General features: G+C 40.9%; 2 protein-coding genes across 3 annotated transcripts in view; one reads left to right on the top strand and one right to left on the bottom strand.

Moving 5' to 3' along the window:
- IFT74 (intraflagellar transport 74) overlaps positions 1-1,798 on the bottom strand; it is a 70,994-nt gene extending 69,196 nt beyond the window's left edge. Inside the window, exon 1 of one of the 2 annotated variants that reach the window (XM_058565920.1) lies at positions 1,625-1,798. The gene's annotated coding sequence lies outside the window, so the exon portion shown is untranslated. The remainder of the gene's footprint in view (positions 1-1,624) is intronic. The other variant, XM_058565919.1, reaches the window with a different exon arrangement.
- Positions 1,799-4,003: 2,205 nt separating this feature from the next.
- The window catches only part of PLAA (phospholipase A2 activating protein), a 37,372-nt gene continuing 23,021 nt past the window's right edge, over positions 4,004-18,354 (top strand). Inside the window, exons 1-2 of the mRNA XM_058565918.1 lie at positions 4,004-4,387; positions 10,269-10,462. Coding sequence (XP_058421901.1) covers positions 4,038-4,387; positions 10,269-10,462 — 544 coding nt within the window. The 5' untranslated portion in view covers positions 4,004-4,037. The remainder of the gene's footprint in view (positions 4,388-10,268; positions 10,463-18,354) is intronic.

The raw sequence follows: 18,354 nt of genomic DNA, 5'->3' as shown, positions 1-18,354 counted from the left end.
GAAGGCACTGCCCATTACAAAAGTTTACTAAATTGTTACAAACGAAACAAATCATTTCTTAAACTAAAATGGCTTCTCAGTTTCTATACTTCATGACCAGTACTTCTCTGGTTTTCCTTGGCATGACTCATGATCAGTCTTAGATTGCTTCCCTTCTCTCTATAATCTTTCATCCTTTTCTTGTAACTCCAACTATGCTGATGACACATAAAGCAGTGTCTCCAGTTCTGTCCTTGAAACTGGGCACCAATTCTGGATTTCCAACTTTATGGGAAATTTCTATTGAGCTATCCCATGATCACTTCACACTGGATGTGTCCACACCACACTCACAATCCTCCCATTCTGACTAGCTCCGTGATTCTATTCCCTTGCCATTTTGAACTCTGCAGACGAAGCAACAGAATTATTACTATTACCGTTATTTCAAACGGAAAAGGGAGTTTCGTGAAATGACTTGTTGAAAGGCAGACAAGGTCTACGATCAAAACGGATTCTCCCAAAGAAAGCTAATACAATAAACCTCGGGAAGTAGTCAATGTTACTCTAGCTTTCCCGAGAACTTGAAGAAAACGTACAAGATACAGGATTTCCGCCTGATGTTCTTTGCCACTGCTTTACTATCGTGGAGAAAGCTTAGCATTACCTCAGTCCCAGGGGGTAAAATAAAAGGGAGGGGCACTAGTGACAAACACGCCACTAACTCCTGGCTTATTCACTCAAATATTCACACTAGCTCCGCGGCTATTCACTCAGAGAGGCAGCTCAGAGAGACCAGGGAAACAAACTTCAGCTCTGACAGTCACCAGCCAAATCATCCCCTCTGGACGTGTTTCCTCATCTGTAAAACAGAAGTGGCACCGAGGGGCCAGCCCTGTGGCTTAGCGGTTAAGTGCACCCGCTCCGCTACTGGAGGTCCGGGGTTCGGATCCCGGGCGCTCACTGACACACTACTTCTCCAGCCATGCTGAAGCTGCGTCCCACATACAGCGACTAGAAGGATGTGCAACTATGACATACAACTATCTACTGGGGCTTTGGGGAGAAAAAGGGGAAAAAAAGAGGAGGATTGGCAATAGATGTTAGCTCAGAGCCGGTCTTCCTCAGCACAAAGAGGAGGATTAGCATGGATGTTAGCTCAGGGCTGATCTTCCTCACACAAAAAAACAAAGTGGCACGGAGCTCCACCTTGCAGAGCTGTTGTGAAGATGAGGGATACCACATATAAAATATTGGCTCCTAATTATTATTACTATCATTATCCTCCGTAAACCAGCCATTTTAATATATACGAAGAAGTGGAGAGCTAAGTCCCTTCAGCTACGACCAACAGACAGGAATCTATTATTCCTTTGAGTACAACCGCTCAGCCCCGGTGAATTTTCTGTGAGGCTCCTGGGCCCCTCCCTCCGGTCTCACCGCGGCAGGGCTCCTCAGGCGAGTGCTGGAGGAGGTCCCTGCGCACGCCTGGCCCACGACAGGTGGGGCTTCCCTGGCCTGGCGACTGGCCCGAGGACAGCTAAGAGCTGAGGAGCTCCTTTTGTTCGGAGCGGATCCGCATCTCCGAAGTAAGATAACCGGCTCAGGAGAGAGGGAGGAAGAAATGGGACCCGGTATTTCTCACCTCCGCCGGCCCGGAAGGAGGGAGGTCGCACGGCTGAGGGGAGCTCCAACTTCTTTCCGAGGCCGCCGCCACCACGCCGGCGCCCACCTGTGGGCCCCGCGCCCGCGTTCGTTCGCTGGCTCGCTCGCGACTCCCGGCTCACCCACGCGCAGCTTTCCTGGGCCCTCAGGCCTAACCACTAGCGGTCGCGCGCCGACGCGTATCCCGGCAACGGGGGCGGGGCGAAGAGAGGCCCCTCCTCCTGATTGGCCAATCCCAGGCCTCCGCTCTTGTACTTACGAGCGAAGCGAGAGTAAATTGTTCTCGCGAGATTTGAGGAATAAGTTTAGTTCCTTCAGTACCACAGGGCTTCGCTGAAAGAAATGGAAAACGGAGAGTTGCTAAGCACAGCGACTTCTCTGACTGTGTGCTTGAGCTGAACTCACTCCCAGCGAGTTTTATTATATCGCTGTGTCACCTCACGTCTGCTTCCGTGTATTACGTTAGATTTTTTAATAAGAATCTGTTGACATTATTCCGTGGTAGACAGCATTGTACAGGCTTTTTACTTCTAATTGGTGGTAGTTTTCCTTCCTGTTAGGACTCACAACGTACACGATACAACATTAAGTATGGATGCGATTCTGGTACCATCTGTTCCTCTTCATTTCATTGGAAGTTTCATATCTGTAAGCTTCCTCTCAGAGTTCTTTTGATTCAAGGTTGTGAGGGAGGCTGAATTAAATGGAAAGTGGTTTCAAAAAAAAAAACTATTTTAAAATCAGTGTTTTAAAGAGACGCAATATAAGAAATACTTCATCTCAAATCCTACCTCTCTTATAAAGTAACTTGAAATTTGTTCCAGTCTTCTTACAGATAGAGCTTAAATGTGATTGCAGCTATAATCATAACATACACACATATTGGACTTTTAACATTTTTCACGTTATTTCCAACATGCATAAGTTATTTATATCCAGATTTATTTTCTTATATGCCTGCCTTCAAGTAGTTTAAAATCACTGCAATGCAAAATGAAATAATGTCATGCGGCTGAGTTCTCACTTCGAGTTTGTAAAACGTTTCATGTAATTATCCTATTTGAGCCCAATATATTTGTAGTGGTCATTTGCTATCCTTTTGGTCACTGTAGTGAAAGGCAGTAGAATTTGCCGCCCCAAAATATGCCACTTTGGTATGAGGATTATTTTGAGCTGAAGGCAATTAAAACGAAGCAGATACAAGAAAAGCTCTCTACCATTTCCCTACTTGCCTAAAAGCAGGCCATAAATCTTTGAATGTGTCCCTCCTTGCCTCTCTACCAGGAAGGACAAAAGTTAATCATCTGAGACAACTTTAGACTTCATCAGTGTGGAGACTGCACCAGTGGAATCTACATAACAAGCTTTACTAACTAGCCTTGATCTACCATTAGTTTCCTATATATTTGCCTTCTCATAATTTGCTGCCTCTAGAGACTTAAGGTCCTTTTGCTTTGTTACTTCTGTAAAAATGTATTCTTCCTTTGTTAAGAAGCTCTAAAAGCCCAAGCTCTAGCCACCTCTTTGAATTTCTTATCTCTCAGTTTCTCCCTTGTATATATGACATATACACGTTAATAAACATGTTTTTCTCGTTAATCTTTTGTTACAGAACCCCAGCAGAAAACCTAGACGGGTGGAAAGAAAAAAGATATTTCCTCCCCTACAACCTCTAACTGCCCAACGAGTCCATGTATTATCTCAGAGAGGAGACTGACATGGAGATTTCTCCCTCGGTGCCTTCAGACGTTCGGGAAGGGGATCCAGCATTTGTCATTTGTATACAGATGTGACAGTTGAGAGAAACTATTTGTTTTAAATCTTTGAATTGCTTAACACATAAAATACTATACATATTTATTTTTTTGAAGTACCAAGAACCCAGTTTAGTGTTCACAGAATTTAAGGCAAGCGACTGTTTACAATTTGGCCCAACCTCTCTCGTTTTAATTAAAAAACAACCTTTAGCTTGTAAAAATCTCAGGAGACTATACAGAGAAGGCTTGGTGAAATCGGAGTAAGGCTCTCCTCACAAAACGCTCGAAACAATCTCACTCAACCACTCGGTAGCGCACAGCCGGGCGGAACAAGATTTAAAATAACCAGATTCGGCGCGCCTGAGGCTCACGCCCCACTGGCGCGTGGCATTGTGGGGTTTGTAGGCCCGGCCCGCATCCCGTTTTACAATAGACCGTTCAGCCGGGGCTCGGAAAAGAGTCTGGCTGGGAAAGCACCCGGATTTGGGCGCCCGGGCGGAAGAGCTGGGCGGTTTCTCGGCCGTCCGTCCATAGGGCGGGAGCGAAGCGAGCCTCACCTCGGTGTCGGCCTCGGCCGTCGGGACGCACACGCTCTGCGTCATGGCCGGCTGGGGCCGATGATGAATTCCGGTGTGCATGTCAGGGTTGCTGTGTCACTCGGCCCGCCCGGCGCGCCCCTTCCCCGCCGCCCTTCCGCACCGGCTCTCGGGCTCTTCCGGTCTCCGGCCGCCCGTCACCGGCAGGGCCCTCTCCCGCCGCGTCCCGGCGTACGGCCGGCCTCCTCCGCGGACTGAGCTCGCGCGGTGCCCGGCCCCGGGCGCCGCACCGACAAGGGCCATGGCGGGCGGCGCCGCCAGGTACCGGCTGAGCTGCTCGCTCTCGGGCCACGAGCTGGACGTGAGGGGCCTGGTGTGCTGCCTCTATCCGCCCGGGGCCTTTGTGTCCGTGTCTCGAGACCGCACCACCCGCCTCTGGGTCCCGGACAGGTGAGCGCGGCGAGGCTCGCCGCCCCCCGGCTGTGTTGCAAGCTTCCTCCCGAGTGTGATGAGAGAGGGACCCTTCCCTGTCCGCCTGCCCTCGTCCTCCCTTCCCGGCCTTCCCTCTGGTCCGCGCTCCCTCCCCATTCTCAGAGCTCTGGCACTCTGGGCGCGCGTTGTAAGACACCAGTGAGGTTTAGTGGAAAGAGCACCGGATGGGGGGAACAGAGACCTGCTTTCTTGTTTTGACCACTAACGAGTGGGTGACCTTGGAGGAACCTCTTACCTTTTGGGGCTTCAGTTTTTGGACAATGATTTCACAAGTTTCTTTTAGATTTGAAAGTTCACTGATGCCAGGTGCACCCTCCTAAATGAAGCAGTGTGAAAGTATCTGGCATGTAATTGAAATAAGTCCTCTTTTTTTCTCTAGAATTTGCTCCGTAGTCTTCGTTCATATTTAATTTTTGAGAACCTTAGTCCTCAAAAATTGCATTGCAGCAAGTTGCATTGGCTCCTGTCCTCGTTGTCCAAATCAGTTTCTCAGTCCGGGGTCTGTGATGGGGTTGGGTGGAGGGGATGAGACCCCTCGAATGTTTTATGGATGTGTAAGGATGTGCTGTTTTCTTGAGGAGAGAAAGCCCATTGCCTTCAAAAGACTGTCAAAGGGATTAATCAGAAAAAGATTAGGAAAAATAAGGGTAGGTTCTAGTCCAAATCAAGTTCAAGGGTTCAGCCCTGATTTGGCTGGTGTAACAGGTTTACCACCTGGAAGGCAGATTTCAGTTCAGAAAGAGAAAAATTAAGGTGAGTTACTTTGTTATGTACTAAGTCTCATCTAAGTTGAGGTTTCACTCAGAGTTTGGGTGGCGGTTCATAAATTCAGGTGATAACTATTTATTGAGTGCCTCCTATTTGTTTAGGATCCTGAAGAAGACGACAGTTTCCCTGTGTTTATGGAGCTTTCTTACAGTCTGGGAGGGAAGATGTATCAAAAACAAGTAAATAAATACTCATTGGCATGTGTACTGTGAAGAAAACAAATATAGATAGAGAATTGAGTGGAGAGAGATGTTAAAGAAGGAAACCTCTCTGAGGAGGGTTTTTGTTTTTTTAAGCTGACACTGAGAATGGAGCAGGGAATGAAGAGGGTTGAATTGGGAGAGCATTCTAGGCAACAGGAGGAGCCAACACAGAGGCCCTGGATTGAGGAGGACAGTACTTGAGTGCAGGTGAGAATCAGCTTTGAGGGGAGGGCAGGTGTTAGGTGCTGGCAAGAGCCAGATCAGGCCCTGGTAAGAGGGCTGAGGAAAGGAGTTAGTAGGTAGAAGCTTTCAGAGTTTCAAGCAGGGAGCACAATGATTTGATTTACCTGTTGAGAAGTGTCTTCGAGCTGCTGGTGGAGAATGGATTGCAAAGGATACATGTGGAAGTAGATCTGTTTGGAGGCATTTGCAGCCAAGACATGATGACAGTTTAGACAAGGGATATTGTAGAGCAAACTGCTGTGTTAAATCAGGTGAGATGACCTCTACAGGTCTCTTCTGACTCTGAGGTTTGTGATATTCCAAACTACTTAGTAACAGATGTATAACTTTTTGTGTATTTGAGTACAATTACTGATTAAACTTGTACCTTTAAAACTGAGTTCAGGAGAAGCATATGCCCTGTGGGACATAAACACTAAAGTATGAAGTATTTAAAGGATGCCTGTTGTAATAGTTAAATCCTGTCATTAAACTTTCATATATTTTGTAGGACCGTGTTAGGTTAACAAGACCTTAAATCACTGGAGTGACTGCATTTACCAGAGACTTGAGGAACTTTGGGCTAAATGATCCTCTATTTGAAAACTGGTTCTTTTCATGTAACTTCTGTTGTTTTTTGTTTTTTTCAAAATTCATTTATGTATTTATTCAGCTAACACTGATTGAAAGCATGCTTTGTGCCAGGCACAGGGCTAGATAGTGGGTGATTAGTGAAACAAGATTGCTTCACCTCTCATTTCCAATGCTCAGGTTAGAGCATCTCATAGTCACCGGGTGATGAACCTCTTATGCATCCCAAATAGAATGTCTCAACCATGCCTTTAGTCTCATAAAAAGTGTTCTGAAGACTGACATCCTGATAATTTCTATTTCATGGGATATTGATAAAGTTGATGAAAAGCTGTGAAATGTTTGGAACCAAGTAGTAAATGAAAATTGTTTTCCTGTGTACATTGTTGATAGGGTTCTGGATCAGGGTAGTAAGTGTAGGAATGGACTGGGAATGATGGAGGAATTTAATTTAGTTTCAGGGAGGCAAAATAGTTCTACTCTAGGGTGGACTCAACTGGATAGCTGTCTTTCACAAAAGCCCATTGAAAACCTGGAAAGTCTCTGGGCCTTCTGAAGGCCCTTCAGAATGGAGACATTATTTTTTGTTTGTACATTGAACTTACCAGTCAGCATGCCATTGTTTCACATTGCTTCGGGCCTCTTATCAGCCCACTTCACATTAAACTGTTTCCCAAGTCTGTCACCGACTATTGCTTTGCCTTTTGAAAACTACCCGTATTTGAAAGATGCAACTTCAGATTTAATATCTTGCGTTGTCTTTCCTGACCACACAAGACTGAAGTGACTTCCCCATCATGTGAACACTCAGCACTTTGGGTCCTTAGTCAGATAATTCAGGGGGATTTGTTAAGGAAGCAGAGCCATTCCCTTCCCACCCCCTCCCACCCTACTCTTTCCCTTTCTTAGAGGCAAAATTGTCATCTCTTTTAACAACGTATTTTTGTATTTTACTTTCAAGTCAATATATACAAAATGGTGTATTGCTGTTTCTTTTTATTTTTAAAATACCAGCCTCTATCACATATGCATCCTTTCTATGCTCTGACCTTTATAATATAGTTTAACTTAATTTAGACTAAATCAGTATTTTGTGACTGTACAGAGTGTATCTACAACTGAGCTGTATCTACAACTGAGCTGTGGAATAAACTATTATAACTTTTCCTCAATTTTATGATCTCGCTATAGCTAATAATTGTCTTGCCATTGGCTTTCATTTGATTTTTTTATGTAAATTTATCACTAATTCAACTTCAAATTCTTTGGCTGTTGTCTAAATCTCCTCTCAAGACGTTGGGACACATCAGATATTTTATAGTTTCATCTTCCTGACAATAGAAAACTTTCTGACCTGGTCTGTCTGCCCCTGGTGCACAACTGATCCTGGGATCTCTCTCCACTGTCATCTTTGCGATTCCCTTGTTGGACCTCTTGTGTTGGATTTCTATTATCAATATCCTTTAACTTTCTCTTTCTTGGTTGTCTTCCTTGACACCTTATTGGACCACATCCTCTGGGAACTTCCTGAAATATATGCATTGATAATAAATGTATTAAGACCTTGCAAGTCTGAAAATGATTTTATTCTGCTTTGCTACTTGAATAATAATGTAAGTGTTTGTAGCATTCTAATTTCCAAATAACTTTTCTTCAGAATTTTGAAGCCGTTGTTCCATTGTATTCTAGCCTCTAGTGTTACAGTTGAGAAGTCTGAAGCCATTCTGATTCTTGGCCTATTATTTTCTTCTCTCTGGTAAGGCAGTCTATATTCATCCATTGTTCGGGGCCGTTAGTTGGCCCTTTTAATATGAAAACTCATGTTCATAAGTTCTAGGACATTTTCTTAAATTAATTCTTTGGTTTCTTCCTCTCCATTTTCTCTGTCCTCTTATCTGGAACTTTTTATTTAAATATTGAGCTTGTTTCTAAATTTCTTTTTTATTCCCCCCTCCTCCTTTTTTGCTGTACTTTCTCAGTAATTGCCTTGACGTTTTGTGAAATTATGGTCTTGTTTCATGGTTGCAATATCTTCTCTTACATCTAAGAATGGTAATGACTTTTTATTTTTAAGTTATTTTCTCCTTAGTGGTCTGTTTCCTCCAAATTAGTTTTTTCTCTCCCTGTTTGTTTTGATCACTGTGTTTCATGCTGCAAGAGGCTTTCTCTAGAATGGTCAGTGTTAAGGATGGAGAACTGAAAAACTCCTGGGAAGCTCTGCTCATAGGTGGGGCTTGCTGGCTCTGAGCTGCACTGTAGGGTTATCTGGCTGGAGCACTTCATTGGGCTGGTCTCCTGCCTAGAGGATGACTGCCTGGCCTCCAGGGCTTTGTCTTTGGTGATCTTGGGCTCCATTATGAATGTACATGTTCCTCTTACCCCAAGGTTCCACCATGACTTGTGTCCCCCCAGTCAAAGACTTTGACCTTTTATAAAGAAAAAGCTTCAGGCTCTCACTGGGTGCAAGAGGGATAATTGTCTGGCTAGGGTGTCTGGCTGCTTTTTTTTCCTTAATACTTTAAGTATTTTTTCATCAATTCAAGAAATACTCATAGAAACTTGGGAAGATAAAAAGAAGAATCAGATCTGGATTCTGCCATTAAGAACTTCACAGACACTATGGAAGATGCACATAAACATCTATACTAGGCAGTGCTAAGGGACACGCATAGGTAGATTTAGTAGTTTACATAATACAGATATTTAAACACGTCCCATCTTTTAAATTTCTTTGGGCTTTTTGATAAAATGGTTTCCTAAAAGCACATTTTAAAAAACCCACCAAAATAAAATGGACAGGTTAAAAATAGCTACTACCAAATACCTTCTTCTGACGATTTTTTCTTGTGATTCAGCTTCTGACTGATTCCAAAGCCTTCCAACTAGTCTGCCTTATTCCAGTCCCTACTTTTTTTGGTACCCGTTTCTAGCGGTACATAGTGCTGCTCATTCTTGAGCCTTTCAGGGATTCGCTGGTAAATTGGTCCCCTGCTTTCCCGGATGCCTGGTTATAGTTCATTTTCCTCAAGTCTCCTAAGGCCTTTACTAGTTTTCGTCAGCTTTCAGTATTCAAACTTATAGTCCTGTTCCGTTTTTTTTTCGTTGTCCCTGGCCTTGTGGGTTTATTCCTTTCTTAAAGTATATACACATATGTACATGTATATATATATATATATATATATATATACACACATTTACATACACATATATTGTTTTAGTGGTATTTGGGAAGGGAGCAAAAATAGATAAGTGTTCAGTCTTCATCCAAGAGTCTTATCTTTTTATGTGCACTTGTCTTATCTCCTCAACTAAACTGCAAACTCCTTGATTTAGCTTACAGAAGGGATATAATTCTTTATATCCCTCTCAGCAGCTAACTCAAATGCCTTCCACATAGTACATCATGATCTGTTTTTTGACTTATGTAAGCAGTGATGCTAAGTGACTGACGTGTATAACAAATAGGTAATCATTCTGATCCCAAGGCAGTTAATAGTATGCTGTGTCCCTAGAGCAGTCATTTATATATCCCTGTATTAGTTACTTTAGTTTGCATATTGAGAATGATTGATATTCTCACTGTTTAGTGACACATACTATACTAATGGGTACTAGGTTAATGTTTCATAGTGTGAAAATATGTTCACTATGTTTAAGGCTTGTTGATGGTAGATTCCATTATCCTAATTGTATGAATGTTTCACTTCACTAGGGATTTTTTAGGGTAACAGTCACCGATGAGTAGAAATGAAGATGGAGGATGAAAAAAAGCCACTTAAAATATTTGTTTCCCTCCGTTTTCTTCCTTCATCTTTCTATTAATTAATGTACTCTTATCAATGAATAATTTGACTTCTCCTAATCTGATGTAAACCTCTGTAGTAGCTAATATAAATTAGCTATTTAATATTTAATTTAAAACAATAAATTCTTAAAATAGTATGTACTCTAAAGTTCACCCTAGACACTAAATGAAAATGAGTACTTTGACAACTTATGCCCTAGGCTAAGTCAGGGGACAAATGCATATCTTATTAATTATCATGTCCTTCCAGTCCTAACAGGGGCTTTACAGAAATGCACTGTATGAGTGGCCACTCCAATTTTGTATCTTGTGTATGCATCATACCTTCAAGTGACATGTACCCTCATGGACTGATCGCCACTGGAGGAAATGACCACAACATTTGCATTTTCTCATTGGAGAGTCCAGCGCCACTTTATATACTGAAAGGTCACAAAAATACTGGTGAGTATAACACTTTGGTATTTTTCTGTTTGGAGAAATTTCACTCTTTTAAAAGTAATACTCACATATCCATTTTCCCTAGTTTTTTCATGTTTGGTGATGCAAAACGGTTTTCATTACCAAGCCATAGCTATAGGTAAAACATTGTTCTGTAAATTCTCTGATTTATCTTTCAGCTGTTATGTCTGTATTTATGCAGCAAATTGAAGATCCAGAAGAAATGTGTGTAGGACATTAGTATCATTATTGAAGAGTATTTAATACTTTTGAGTATTGTTTTCTGTGATTTGTGTATATTTCTGATTCTCTGATAATCCTAGATTTGTGTATGGCTTAGCTCTTTGTTATAAAATGATATGTTTAATCAGTGCAGTACGTGTACTTATTTTTTTATGTATCTGGAATAGTTTGAGACATCTCTAAGCAAATAGTATGGCCCATAAACACTTTAAACTTGATTCCTTTAAAGAGTTTGTAAAATGTTTTGTGTGTATGTATGTAAAATCTTCAATACAGGGTGATACAGATTTTTTTAACTTTACTAAGGAAATCTTTGAATGTATACAAAAGTAGAGACACAGTATTTTATAATGAGTTGTATATAAACATATATAAAAGAGAATAATATAATGATCTCTTTCACCCAAGTATTTATATAGCTTCAGAGATTATCAACACATGCCCTATCTTGTTTCATCATCCCCCTCTTCCACAACATTATTTTAAAGGAAATTTCCAATATACTATTTCATTTGTAAATACTTCAATATGTAGCTCTAAAATAGAGTTTGGTAAACTTTTTCTATAAAGGGCTAGATAGTAAACATTTTAGGCTTTGCAGGCCATGTGGTCACTTTCACAGCTGCTCAACTCTGCTGTTGTGTGCAAAAGCAGCCACTGACAATAAATAAAGAGATAAACATGTCTGTGTCTCAATAAACCTTTGTTTATGGACAATGAAATTTGAATATCATATAATTTTCACATGTCAGGAAATACTTTTGATTTTTTTTATCAACTACTTAAAAATGTAAAAACTATTCTCAGCTTGTGCACTGTACAAAACAGGTAGCCCCTAGGCTGTAGCTTGCTGTAAAAGTTTTAGTTTGTTCTAAAAGATAAGGATTCTCTTTTTTAAAAAACAATATCATTATCATACCTAAAACAATATAAAACCTAATTTCTTATTATTAAATGTCTAGTGAATGTTCAAATTTACCCAAGTTTTTCATAAATTTTTTTTATAGTTTGTTTGAATTGTGACCCAGACAAAGTCTACATATCTTTCAATCTATTGGTTTCTTTCCTTTTTTTTCCCCTCTCTATTTGAAACCAGCTTATTTTACCTGTAGAATTTCCTACAATCTGAACTTTGCTGCTTTAAGTCTCGTTTCCTTTGACATATTCCTCAATCCCCTGTATACCTTGGAAGCTAGTAGCTAGATCTAGGAGCTTGATCAGATTCAGGTTCATGTTTTTGGCACGAATGCTCTATGGGGAGTATTGTGTCTTTTCTGTTGTGGCACATCAGGAGGCACATAATCTTTTTGTGATGATGAGATTGATCAGTGGGTTCAAGTGTTGTAAGTATCGTCCATTCATTATAAAATTCCCCTGAGCCTTTTATATAACGGGTTTTGGCATCTATTGATCATTGCATAGATCCAGTGTTTCATTACGATTTGCAAAATGGTTGTACTCGAATTCTACCATTGTTTCTGCATTTAATAGTTAGCATTTTTCTATACAGAACTTTCCCACATCTACTCATTGGTTACCGTGTGAGACTTTTATACAGAGAAGACAGGATATAAATGCTTGTCTTGCCCCCCTCCCACCTCTTTTACTGGATTTCAGAATGAGTTGGTTCCCTAACATCTTTTTTTTGTTTGTTTTTGATTCTCACATTGTCCCATATTCGGCCATTGGAAACCTCTTTGAATTGGCTCCTGTGGCCTTTTGATAAGACCTTCGGTAGTCTTCCTTGCTGTTAATACTACAGAATGTTCTAGGTTCACTTTATGCATTTTTTGTTCTAGACTTGAAAGCAACCATTTTGCCAAGAAGCTCTGTGTTTTTCTTTTAGTGGAAAATCATATTTAGAAATCTCAATTTGGACTGTAATGGTACTCACTGGAATTTTTTTAAACTTAATTTTGTTTTATAATTATATGAAACATATAGTTTCAAAAGAAAAACTACTCAAAAAGCTACATTCAGAGAAGTCTAGATTCTATGTGTATTGCCTTCTTGCACCATCCATCCTTGTAAGTAACTATTTTTTATTAGCTTTGTTCTTTAAAAAAAAGTAGCAATTGTGTATATTTATATTGCCCTTTTCTTAGGTAAAAGATAACACTATATGCAGTTTTCTGGCCTTGCTATTTTTGCCTGATAATATTGTCCTGGGTATGACTTTATTGCAGTGTATAGAAGTCTTTTTTACTCATTTTTACAGTGGCGTTGTGCTTCATTATGTAGCTGTGCTATAGCTATTCTAGCTTATTCAACCAGTCCCCTATTGATGAACATCTGAGTTTCCAATCTTTTGCTAGTACAGATAGTGCCATAATAAATGGCTTTGTGCATATGTCATTTTGTTCTTTTGTGAGTTTAACTTAGGTATAATATCCATTTCTGGATCAAAGGATAAATTAAATACATTCTGGTTTTTAATTCAGCTTGGTGCACTATTATCCATTAGGAAATACATGGTATGATGTAAGTTTTTGAAGATAAATTATTATCTGAGAAATAAGGTTATGCAAAAGAAGAAAGTTTTAAAAAATTAACTGTCTCCAAAAAACTTAAGGTTCTCTGTTTTTAGACTAGTATGTGAATAAAGTATTAATATAAGGAGCAAATGGTTGAATTTACTGCCCTTCTGGGTATTTGAGTTTAAAGAACAAAAGAAAAAACAAGGGCCAGCCCCGTGGCTTAGCGGTTAAGTGTGCGTACTCTGCTATTGGCGGCCCAGGGTTCCGATCCTGGGCCTGCACCGACCCACCACTTCTCCAGCCATGCTGTGGCGGTGTCCCACATACAGCAGCTGGAAGGATGTGCAACGATGACATACAACTATCTACTGGGGCTTTGGGGAAAAAAAAGGAGGAGGATTGGCAATAGATGTTAGCTCAGAGCCAGTCTTCCTCAGCAAAAAGAGGAGGATTAGCATGGATGTTAGCTCAGGGCTGATCTTCCTCACACACACAAAAAAAAGATGGTCCATAAGCTTTAAGTCGATCTTTTTCACGTTTTTACTTATTTAAAAAGCAACTTTTCGTATAAATGGAAAAATTCACTTTGATTTCAACATCCAAACACATTACTCATGTATTTATTTGTACAGTAATCTCTTTCCATCTTTCCCCTATGACTAAGTGGGTGTAATACATTATGGATCCATAGGAGATGTTTTCTGTTCTCCTTGCCCAGACTATTGATGCATCTCCTGAGAATCTAATTTTTCTTTTCGTCTTAAAGATTAAAGTCGTTTAGTCTCTCTGAACTTTAGTCTCCTCATCTGTTAAATGGGAATAATAGCATTTAGTTCCTGGGGTTCTTGTGGAATGTGATGCACTTTTTACACTGTCAGGCACATGGTAAGCACTCCATAGCTCTTAGCTATTGTTACTAAGTAGAGTACTTCTTTGCAGAGACCCAATACCAGCACCTGTTCAAGACCTCGTGTTACACATTTTACATGCTGTTCTTATTTTCCTTTTGTCCTGCTTTCCTATTCCACTTATTTTAATTTTTATCTTATTGTATTTATTTATGAAAGTCACTTAAAATTTTTCTGGAACAGTAGGTAACAAATAAAGTTTGAGGAATGTTCATTTAAATGTAATCATAATGCATATGTAGTTTTTAAATTATATTCTTATCAAAGTAAAAAATTATTTTTTTCCTAAAATTAATGACCCCCTTTTTCTCATTTCCATGTTTTTCTGTGTAACTATAGCTGATTTTTTACAAATGTTCCAACAGGTCTATCAAATGCCTGTTACTTTTTTCAAATATTCTATCATATAATGAGTCAGGATAGTCTAGGTTATGGTATAGTAACAACACTTCCCAGATCTCAGTGGTGTAACACAAGACTATCTGTCATTCACCCTACATACCCATCATGGATTAGTGAGGGGGCTCTGCTTGTCAGTTTCTCAGGGACCCAGGCTGATGGGGGCTTCCTCTCTACCTGTGCCTCAGTTACTCAGCTTGCTGTCCCTTCTGCAAGCAAAATATACCCACCTCTCTCTCCATGTCAGACAAGCCAAAAGTCCCATCCAGTTACAGCATCAAGCCCAAAAATAAGAATACTTAGTCCTCTAAACATCAGGGGAGGTGATGCTCAGGTGTTTCTGCATCAGGTCCAGATATAGTTCCTCTTAAATTCAGAGATCTTTGGTAAAAACACAAGGTATCTGTCACCCATCAGCCAATATACAGTTGTGGAACAGGAATAGAGTAATCAGAGCAAACACTCCCGTTCAGAAAAGGGAACAATGCAAGACAGCAGTTTCTAATCTGTATTCTTTCTAAAGTCCAGATGGCTGGCTGTTTCAAGGACACCCCCACCCCCCACTCCCTCCTCTGAGAGTGGTAGATTTTTGTAATCAGTTCACTCTGGTCTCCAAAAGAAGTTCCCCAATCCATTATTATTATTTTTTTAAATAATTTTATTTATTTATTTTTTCCCCCAAAGCCCCAGTAGATAGTTGTATGTCATAGCTGCACATCCTTCCAGTTGCTGTATGTGGGATGCGGCCTCAGCATGGCCGGAGAAGTGATGTGTCGATGCGTGCCCGGGATCCAAACCCCGGCCTCCAGCAGCAGAGCGCGGGCACTTAACCGCCAAGCCACGGGGCCGGCCCCCCCATCCATTATTCTTTGTGGTTCTGCTTTGTGACCTTCTGGGATTGTCTTTCTTTTCTCTTATTCTCCTTGGTCACATTGTAGTTTCTCCTTGGGGACTAAGCAACTTTCTCACCTTGCTTTCTGCCTGTGGGAGTTTGGTGCACAAGGATCATTTTAAGTCACAAACTTTTTTAGTTCTTGGAAGTATAACTCTTAAAAACTTGTTAGGCTTCAATTCCAGTCAGATCTCTGTGTCAGTAGCCATTCCCTCAGTTATAGTCTAGACTTACTGTATTTCTCTCCTTCCCTCTCCCCCTACCTGCCTCTCCAGATTTAGCTACTGAAACCTTGAGTCTGTCAGATTTCAATGGGAAAGCTGCACGCTTAGGTTCTTTTCCCTGAGCTATTTGCCCAATTGAAAGCATTTATTTTGATGGTGACAGCCTTAATTTTCTTTGCTTTGAAACTACTTTAAGTCCATTTGGAAGTTTTGGCGCTGTGCGTGATGGCCATGTTTTGATTTGTTTCTGTTGCATGGCTGAGTTTCAGTTGCTGTTTCCTGCTGAAAGGCCTTCTAGGTGTATATTTTTCGTTTGAAGTTGGGAAACAATTGGCTCCTCCAGTCCTGCAAGTTGCTAAGTTTCTGGACTCTTCCTTCCTGCCTGAGAATCAGCCAGTTCTTGATCTCATTCTGTTCTTTTAGTACTTAGTCATATGTAGCCAATAGTAAGCAACACCTGTCACTGAAGTCCTGTTTTCCAGCCTCCTTTAGACTACGAGTTTATCATATCCTGAGTTATTGGCGGCAACAGTTTCACCAAATGTTCCTCACTTAATAATAAGGATCTCCACTCTTCCATTCTCTGATTAGAGTCTTCTCATTACCTGCCCATTAAGCCAGTGCCATATATTTTAGATTTTTGTTTGGGTAGTGCCTCATTTTTGCTACCAATTTTGAATCAGTCAGGTAAGCTAGGTGACATTGTGGTTAGTGACAACTTCAGAATCTCAGTGGCTTAACACAGTAAGTTTGCTGTGCTTCTTACAGATCCACTGCAGCAGGGGGCTGTGCTCCTTGTACTCCCTCATGAGCCAGGATGACAGAGGCCTCATCTCAACATGTGCTTTCACAGGCATTGGAACAGTGGAGAGGGAACGTGTAAGAACATGTGCGCCTGTCCTTAAAGCTTCCACCTGGAAGTGACATTATTTCTGCTCATTTTTCAGTGCCAGAACAAGTCATGTGGCATGCCTAAAGCCAAAGGAAGTGGACAAGGTCAATCTTACTGTTTGCTTGGAAGGTGAAGAACAGAAAATATTTGATGAATATCACTGATGGCTACCACACACATTAAAATATTTATCTGTTCCATGGTTTTCCTGTAAACTTCCCTTTTGCACCCTTCTAGTCTACTGTTGGATGGTGCTCCCCGGGCTAGTGTCATCCCTGGATTCCCCTTCGCTGATCTGTTTCCTGGATCCCACGTTTTTGTTGTTCTTAACTTACTCTTTCATTTTAGTGTCATACAGCTGTTGCAGCTTCCTAAGAAAGCTGTGACATGGGTGTTAAATATATTTTATATTTGCATATTGGAAAATGGCTGTATTCTGTCCTTACATTTGGTTGTTAATTTGGCTAGATATAGAATCCCATGTTAAAACCATTGAAGCTCAGATTTTTGAAGGCAGTGCTCTATTGTCTTGAGTGTATGGTGGCATTGAGAATTTGATGCTGTTCTCATTCTCCATGTTTTCTGTGGGACACTTTTCTGGTCCCCTCCCAAGCTTTTAGGATCATCTGTATTTCTTTTTTTCTTTCTTTCTTTCTTTTTTTTTTTTTTTGTGAGGAAGATCAGCCCTGAGCTAACATCTGTGCCCATCCTCCTCCACTTTATATGGGACGACGGCACAGCACGTCTTGACAAGCGTTGCATCGGTGCGCGCCCAGGATCCGAACCCTGGGCCGCCAGCAGTGGAGTGCGCGCACTTAACCACTATGCCATGGGGCTGGCCCCGGATCATCTGTATTCCTGATGTTATAAAATTTCACAGTGCATTTTTGTCTCTGTTCCTGAAAGTGCCGTTTATTGGGCACTTCTGTGGCTTCATTCAATCTAGATATTCATGTCCTTCACCTGCACTATTTCTTTGTCCTTTTTGCCTGCCTCCCACCTCTTATTATTTCTTTCTGGAATCCCTATTAGTTGGATGCTGAACATTCTGAAATTATTTTCTAACTTTTATTTCCGATTTTTTATGTCTTGGCCTTTTTGGTCTAACTCTCAGGAGACCTTTTTTTCTGGTTCTATTATTTTTTTTAAGTTTAGTTCTTCTATTTTTAGCTTTATTTTTCTTGTTCTCTCATTAGTCATTTTTATGAGGTATCTTATCTATTTGCAAAATAATATAGTAGTGAATATTTCTTCTGCTTTCTAAAATTGGATTTGTTTCTTCTGGATCCTCCAGTGGAGCCTTTCCTGCTTAATTTTCTGTTTCTTTGTTTTGGTTTTTTTCTCTCGTGTTGGAGACTTTTATTAAATGGCTGTTGGTATTAGATTGGCTGCTCATATTTAAGAATAAGGTACAAAGAAGTTAGTTGAAGATTTTTTAGCTTGTGTAGATGGAGCTTGGTGATTGGTGGGCTTCACTAGAGGGTGATTTGGTTTTGGTCTGATCTTTTAGATGGGAAACGCTCTCAAATATCCGTATCTGTAGTTCTTTAGCATTATTCAGTCCTCTAAGGAGGAGTTCTCCACCTCTTACCTAGGTGGAGGGGGAAATATGCCTGGCTGCTGTGGAAGCAGGGGGCTATAGGTACCACATTTCAGGATGTAGACATTCCACCTATTCCCCTTGTGTTTCATAAGGCTCCTTATCCCAGCACTTTATTATGCCTAGTGGCCTGGATCTGGAAACTCTGCTTCAATTCCTCCAGAGAATACCCCTCCAGTCTCCAGCAGTGGGTGAGAGTCAGTCTCCTGACACTGTAGGCTGAGAGGAAAGATCTAGTGTTTCACTGTGTTGTGTGCAGA

This window comes from Diceros bicornis, chromosome 22, assembly GCF_020826845.1.
Source record: "Diceros bicornis minor isolate mBicDic1 chromosome 22, mDicBic1.mat.cur, whole genome shotgun sequence".
Taxonomy (NCBI): domain Eukaryota; kingdom Metazoa; phylum Chordata; class Mammalia; order Perissodactyla; family Rhinocerotidae; genus Diceros; species Diceros bicornis.
This window is presented reverse-complemented; position numbering and strand designations above follow the sequence as displayed.